The sequence below is a fragment of the Biomphalaria glabrata genome, chromosome 9, assembly GCF_947242115.1.
Source record: "Biomphalaria glabrata chromosome 9, xgBioGlab47.1, whole genome shotgun sequence".
Taxonomy (NCBI): Eukaryota; Metazoa; Mollusca; class Gastropoda; family Planorbidae; genus Biomphalaria; species Biomphalaria glabrata.
This window is the reverse complement of record NC_074719.1, coordinates 2,969,474-2,977,782: the sequence shown is the minus strand read 5'-3', so window position 1 is coordinate 2,977,782 and position 8,309 is coordinate 2,969,474. Positions and strand designations below refer to the sequence as shown.

Genomic DNA, 8,309 nt, shown 5'->3' with positions numbered 1-8,309 from the left:
AGTAGTAATGAGTGCATTCAACAACCTCTAACTGATTTTGTTCAGTAGTACTGAGTGCATTCAACAACCTCTAACTGCTTTTGTTCAGTAGTACTGAGTGCATTCAACAACCTTTAACTGCTTTTGTTCAGTAGTACTGAGTGCATTCAACAACCTCTAACTGCTTTTGTTCAGTAGTACTGAGTGCATTCAACAACCTCTAACTGCTTTTGTTCAGTAGTACTGAGTGCATTTAACATCCTCTAACTGCTTTTGTTCAGTAGTACTGAGTGCATTCATCAACCTCTAACTGATTTTGTTCAGTAGTACTGAGTGCATTCATCAACCTCTAACTGCTTTTGTTCAGTAGTACTGAGTGCATTCATCAACCTCTAACTGCTTTTGTTCAGTAGTACTGAGTGCATTCAACATCCTCTAACTGCTTTTGTTCAGTAGTACTGAGTGCATTCAACAACCTCTAACTGCTTTTGTTCAGTAGTAACGAGTGCATTCAACAACCTCTAACTGCTTTTGTTCAGTAGTACTGAGTGCATTCAACAACCTCTAACTGCTTTTGTTCAGTACTAAACACTCATTAAATGTTTTCTTTACTGATTCTCGAAATTTGGAATTAAATTTATAATAAACAAATGTTTTACCGCCGGCATGCATTGTTATAAGTAAATAGATCACAACCAGAATCAAGTTGTGAGAGTTCCGATACTTTCTCGTTGGGAAAAACTCTGGAATCGCGGCTTCCACTAGGGAATAGATAGAAAGAATTAGTAACAGAACACCTTGTAACATCGTCACCAGAGTTACTGCTTTGACCAACTGCACTTCCTTGGTCTTCATTGTCCTCGAAGAATTGGATGAAGCCATATCCATCGCCATTTTTGTATTTAGATTTTGTAGCGCGACTTTGTCGTAGCTTGTAACCGGCATTGTCATTGATTTCCGCTTCAATGACATAGTCAGCAAGGAAGTGCTTAGAATTACGGAGCACACGGCAGCGATGAGCAGGAACAGGACTGGGAAGCAGGTCTTGCCGACCAGCTGTTCAAGTCTGCTGAAGATGACGTAGCTGTCAGTGGAATAGAACGTAAGCCTTGTTAAGTTAGTTGCTGAGCTTGTCTTCCAGGTCAAACCAAAAGTTGTCAACAATGGTATCCTGAAAGCCACGTTGCCTATAAAAATAATTACAATAACTGATAGGGATCTTCTAAATGTGAAGACATTTTTAAACTTTAGCGGCAGAGCGACGCAGCAACACCTGGTCACTGCTAGATACGTCTCCAGGCTCGTGGATGTTTCTAGAAAGATATACTGATAAGGGATGACGCAGCCTGTGATGGAATACATAGACACAGGAAGTGATGGTTGCCACGGAGACGTGGCTATAAGTAAACACACCGTGTTGAGAGCGTCTAGAAGCACGTAGGCCAAGTCTGACAAAGAAAGAGCTAGAAATGTCACATTGACGCCGTCTTTACTCCCAATCTTGTAAAAAGTTGCCAAATTTAAAATATTTGCAAATATGGCGAACAACTGAAACAAGGGGCTAAGTAATTTACTACAAACCAAAAGACCTAAATCCAGTTGCTCGTCCGTGATAATATCATTGCCAAGTTCCATAGCTGCTGTGAGAACTCATAAAGAGTAAAAACTTACAGAGTTGGCAGCGTGAGCTCCGATATAAATTTTTCACTCAGTGTACGCAGAGGAACCAGAACTATCATTTATTATAAATATTCTGCCAACTCAAAATGAAGCGGCCGGATTTAAAATGTAATGCGTATCTTTGCGTTATTACATATCTGTGTAACACAAAAGAAAAGTGTCCCCTGTGAGAGGCAGTGTAATTACATTACTCCCCCTGTTATTTTTTTTCTCAAACCTTTCCATCTCGTGTTAAACACACGCTTCCCTCCCTTGCGTGATTGTCTTACAATACTTGTATCAGATTGTAAGCTGGAGATAGGACTAATTACTATAAAGCGTTAAAACAATAGAATTTAATAAACGGGTAGAGAGAATCAACGTCACCCCAGGAATTTATTGCAACCGGTTTGTCGATTCATTGATATGTGTTGAGCAATCGTTCACAGAACTAATTACAGTTCCAATCCAATATTTTTTTCTGTATTCCTATAGCTCGGCGACCCCTTTTACACCCCCCCCCCACTCTGCCGCGACCCCCCACCCCGAAACACACACATACAGCAATAGAAGAGTAGACAATAACAATCCATATTTTCGATGGTCTTAAGCGACCCCTGGCAAATGGTCAATCGACCCCCAAGAGGCTCGCGACCCACAGGTTGAGAACCCCTGCTATAGATCGTTTCATAAGAAATTAAATGATTTCTAGTTAATTCTCATACGTATATTCTATTGTCTTAATAAGTTTTTCATGGTCTAGTTTGGTATAAATTAAATTTTTTTTTTCTTTCACATCTAGTCAGATTTCATTGAAAAATGTTGTTCATTTTAGAGAAAAGATTGATTTCTTCAAAGCCAAACTGGCATTTTTAACTTTTGCTGGTTCACCCACAAAGCTGTGCTATTTTAAAAATAATACATATTTCCGAAGTATCAATTTCGCTGTTCGCCTTTTTGCGTTGTGATTTGATAATAAACAGTTTGAAGGAAAGTCTAGAGCGAAATCTTTTGATTGGTGGAAGTTTTCCGTTCAAGAGAAGCTAGGGGCGGGGGGAGCTTTAATGAGAGCGTTCTTAAAAAGGCGTTGACTTTTTGGCACTAAACGAAGAATCAGAGGCGTGGATTACAAGTGTAAATGGAGGAGCAAGATTTGTTTTTCTATTACAAATGGATGAAACTATATCATATAGATTGCGTCCTTCGCATTTCATGGATGTCACTATATCTTATAGATTGCGTCCTTCGCATTTCATGTGTCAATATAGATCTTGCCCTGGATGAGGCAAAATATGTAGGTCACAGTTGGGGCTGCGTAGCCACGAGAAATACTGCATTCCTCATAAATCTACGGGCTCGAAGACAAGCCTTATTATTATTATAGATCAGTGAATATCTATAAGTAAAACATGTTTTAAAATAAGTCTGTTCTGGAACTAATAGTCTGTTCTAAAACCTACCATTCCCTATGTGAAAAGTAGATATTCATTTTAAAGTTCAGTGTACAATAAAGTAAAAGTTCCCCTTTCAGACCTTGCGATCTATAGGGCAGATATTTCTAAGGTCCTCTGTTTCTTTGGCAAAGGGTTAAAGACCAGGGTGTTATGTGGCCAGCACAACGACCGACCGCCTTTACTTTCCCCAACTAAAGTCAGGTACCCATTAGAGTTGGGTGGACTCAGAGCCCAAAATGCAAAATCCTAGTCTTCACCGAGATTCGAACACTTGAAACCAGGTTCTGAAGCTAAGCGCTTACCCACTCAGCCACCGCGCTTCCTCATTACACAATAGTACACTATCAAGTTTTGATGCCATGTGCCTGGGTCTAGACAACGTCAGGAAAAGCCCATGACAATGGTACCGTTAGAAGTTTGCGTCTATTGTATCTTGAACTGCATTAGCTCTGACTATATTAGAATAATTAGATCAGCATGGAATGGGGTTCAAATCTCGGTGAGTGCGCTTTTAAGTTTTGGTAGTTTAAGGACGCCCCTAAGTCCACCAAACTCTGATGGGCGTTTGACTTTATACAAAGTAAAGGGCTTGGTTGTTATGCTGGCCACAAGAAACCCAGGTTTACCGTCTGTCACAAAAAAAAAGTTACCTTTACATCCTCTGCTACTTTATTTTACTTTTTTTTAGATCAGCGCCTCGTTAGCCCCCCCCCCCCCTCTGTGGGATATTTGGTCGTCTTTGAGTTTCCCTAGCTCTCATGTTTACTAAACATTGTATTAAAAAGAGTCAGTCTGGTGTTGTATAACTTGAGTTGTATAACTTGATTTGTATAACTTGATTTGTATAACTGGAGTTGTATAACTTGATTTGTATAACTTGATTTGTATAACTTGAGTTGTATAACTTGATTTGTATAACTTGATTTGTATAACCTGAGTTTTATAACTTGATTTGTATAACTTGATTTGTATAACTTGAGTTGTATAACTTGAGTTGTATAACTTGATTTGTATAACTTGATTTGTATAACTTGAGTTGTATAACCTGAGTTGTATAACCTGAGTTGTATAACCTGAGTTGTATAACCTGAGTTGTATAACTTGAGTTGTATAACTTGATTTGTATAACTTGAGTTGTATAACCTGAGTTGTATAACCTGATTTGTATAACTTGATTTGTATAACTTGATTTGTATAACTTGATTTGTATAACTTGAGTTGTATAACTTGAGTTGTATAACTTGATTTGTATAACTTGATTTGTATAACTTGAGTTGTATAACTTGAGTTGTATAACTTGAGTTGTATAACTTGAGTTGTATAACTTGATTTGTTTAACCTGAGTTGTATAACTTGAGTTGTATAACTTGAGATGTATAACTTGAGCTGTATAACTTGAGATGTATTGCTTGAGATGTATAACTTGAGCTGTATAACTTGAGATGTATAACTTGAGCTGTATAACTTGAGTTGTATAACTTGGGTTGTAGATAACATAACGGTATGTCCAAAAATTTAGCCGTAAGTCAAATCTTCGATCTGATAGGTCGATAACGTTATTCTCAGTCTTTGGGTATCGATTCCACTTGAGGGAGCTCTTATTGTCGTCAAGAAGCTATCAATCAGGGAGACAAAGTTTATTTTTATATAGTTCCTCCCTCATTATTATTTAAAGTAAAATTCCCTTTTCAGACCTTACGATCTATGGGGCAGATGTTGTTAATATCATCTGTTTCTTTCGTCCACAGTTACCGAGGATGTCACGTGTCACAACGACTAATCACATTACTCTTCTTTAATTAATATCAGGTACCCAGACTCTAAAGATTCTGAAATAAAAAAAAAGCCCAGTCTTTATCGAGTTTCGAACCCAGGACCCACCAGGGGCTACCACACCTACTTTATTTTATGCTTCAGTAAAATATTCATGTGGTTTGCGTGGTCATGTGAAGTACTGCACTCATCTTTAATCTTCAGAAGTGAAGACTTACGCTTCATAGTACCGGGCCTTGCGTTCCCGCACAAAACATGGCAGAATTTTTTCCACTTCCTATGTCTAATCGAAACAATACACTAGGTGAATTAGTCACCTTCACCTATCCCTTAGTCTGTTGGACTGTTGGGGCACCACTCATGATCTGTCGACCGTCCCTCACCATCCCTGTCTGTCTCTATGTGAAATCTTACATACGTCACAGATGTACTGTATTCTAGCGATGGCAAAAAAAAAAACTAACTACGATGGGCTGAACGACTCTTGTATTGAAGCTGTGCTAATGGAAGGCATTTACAAAAGAATCAACAGTGGTGACTCTCAAGGCGGGTTTTACGAGTTATCTAGGGTTTAACGAACTGACCGATTCCCCACCTCACCAGGCTAATGCAATAACCAACGGGCAACAGCATGTCAAGTTGCATGATAACTGAACAGTGAAAACAAATGGTCATTCAAACTGAACAGTTAATAACTAATCAACAAGTGTTCAACAAGAACAATATTTAATAATAAGCTAATTACAAAATAAACAATATATTTTAACATATGCCAATCAATGAATCATGGATATTCAAGTATTGCATTGGTAATTATACAAATAACACACTTCACGCACGCACACTCCATTTCGGCCCTACGATACAACTCTAGACACATTCACGGCTCCAAGGGCGAACTCAAGACTAGACTCTTCTTCATAGCCCCAAGCCTAACATCCTTAAGCAAAAGAAAACCTAGATCTACCTATGCCGGTACAACACAGAATTTTTCATTCGCGACACCCGTACCGAAAGATCAACCTACTTACTAAAGCTATGTACTTACGTACCGTTAAAACGGGGAAACGGTGAAACTGTAAACTGTAGCGTAAACAGCTAAAAAGCTGCCTCCGCTAGAAAGACAATTCGGGAACTGAGCGTGACGTAAACACATACAATATTCTTGACACCAAAACGCGCCCAATACAAACTACTTCCTAGACATTAAAACACAACTATTGACCACGAAAAGAAAACTTCACGCGAACACGACAGTGACTTCGGTACAAGTTCTTGTATAATTTTGTTTATATGTAGTTATCATAGAATCTCAATATTGGGGCTTTTTCTTTTAATTTAAAATCAAACAAAGACATTAAACTGAAATGATATTTAATCCTGGCTAGACCTTTGTTAGAATATATATATATATATATATATATATATATATATATATATATATATATATATATATATATATATATACATCCTCTATGGCAGGGGTTCTCAACCTGTGGTTCGCGACCCATTTGGGGGTCGATTGAAGATGAGGATTTGCCAGGGGTCGCCTAAGACCATCGAAATTATGGAATGTTATTGTCTACTCTTCTGTGTGTGTGTTTGTATGGGAGGGGGGTCGCGGCAGAGTGGGGGATTGTAAAAAGGGGTCGCCGAGCTTAAAAGGTTGAGAACCGCTGCTCTATGGGGACCTTTCAACTCAAGGCAACACAAAAACACATAGAACAGGTGCAAGACAGAGATGTCAATTTAACAAAGCCAAAAATTCTTTATTAATTAGAGTAAAACCATTTGTAAAATCATTAAACTTGGAAACTCTTCAGGACTAAAGACTAAAGTAGCAATAATACCAACAGTACTAAACTAAACCATAACTTACATATACTAAAACTTAACCAAAACAAAAAATATTCAGAAAGACACCACGCTAAGGGCACATTTCTTATTCCAAATGCTAGGATAAATTCATGCAAGTGCTCCTTCTAGCTCAATACGGGTCTCCTAAATCAGACATGAAAGCCAATGACTTAACAGATTTCAATTCTCTAATAAGCATGTAAGATTAGATTAACAAATTAATACTCGTAGGACGCAATTTTTATCTTTTGTTTTGAAGAAACGTCTGTTAATTTATAAGATTTAGTTCATGCATTTCTCACATAGAGTTCATATATGTAAGCTTTTTATCTTCTTATCTTATCAAATACAGACGTTACTTCAAAGAAGAAGATGATTACGTCCTAATTCATTTCAATCAGGGAGCAAGTGCCCGCGTGGTAGAAGATCCCTCTATTATTATTATGTTAGAAATGAACGAGTAGTCATTCTCTGGCGCTGCCAGGGTCGAGTTTCGCTAAAGAGAAACGAAATTCATCGTAGTCCCTTTAAAAGTTTCCACTGAGGAATTTTCTGGTGACGTGGCAGGTCTGCAGCAGTACCGCCCTCTGACAGGCAACGAAGATGTTCCTGGGAATGTTAAGGGCCTTGAAGGTGTCTGTGAGGTCAGTTGTTATTATCCCCTCGGTTGATATAACAATGGGGTATATTGTTATTTTGGACAATTTCCATAGACGCTTAATCTCCAAGCCTAGGTTCCCATATTTTCTTTGTTTTTCTATCTCAGTTTTTCTTAAATTATGAGACAGTGGTACGGCGATATCGATAATGGTAGCGGTTTTTTCTTTTTTATCGATGAGCAGCAGATCAGGGCGATTGAAATCTACCGTTTTGTCGGTCAGAATAGGCCTATCCCAGTACAGCAGATGTTCAGTAGACTCGAGAACCTCTTGCGGAGAGTATTTATAATAAGGGGGAGTGTCCTTACCGATCAATTTGTACGTCAAAGCCAGGTGTTGGTGTATTAACTTTGCAACTTGGTTATGGCGACCTAGGTAGGCTGATTCTGATAGGGCTGGACATCCTGCCATAATGTGTTCAATCGACTCGCCCACATTTCCACATTTTCGGCATTTGTTGACAACATTGAGTTTCAGGATATTCTTCTCGTAATTTTTTGTCCTGATTACTCTGTCCTGTATTGCTGTAACAAAGCCCTCTGTTTCAGGGTAGAGATGACCTGCTTTGAGCCATGTTAAGGAAGCAGCCTTGTCGATGTTGTCCCCATGTAATGAAGCCGGAAATTTTCCGTGGAGTGTTTTTTCTTCCCATTGGTGAATCTCATGCCCTACGTCGTCCAAACCGATATTGACATCAGCATTGTGTAGGTTCAGAGGGGTTGCATCGGAGTCGTATTTCCGTAGGAAGGAAACTAATTTGTTGCTGGAGGCGAGCAGTTTTGATCGTATTTTTAAAACTTGCATCTTACACAATTTGAAGATGTTCTGCAATCCACGACCCCCATCCTTCCTGGGCAGGTATAACCTTATGGTGGAGGACTTGGGGTGTAGACATCGAAACTTGGTTAGTAATTTTCTAGTGAGTCTG

General features: G+C 38.7%; 1 protein-coding gene across 1 annotated transcript; it reads right to left on the bottom strand.

The window, feature by feature from the left end:
• Window positions 1-543: 543 nt before the first annotated feature.
• Window positions 544-1,614, bottom strand: LOC106059771 (uncharacterized). Its single transcript, XM_056041100.1, has one exon. It carries the CDS (start codon window positions 1,612-1,614, stop codon window positions 544-546), a length of 1,071 nt encoding a protein of 356 aa, XP_055897075.1.
• Window positions 1,615-8,309: the final 6,695 nt, after the last annotated feature.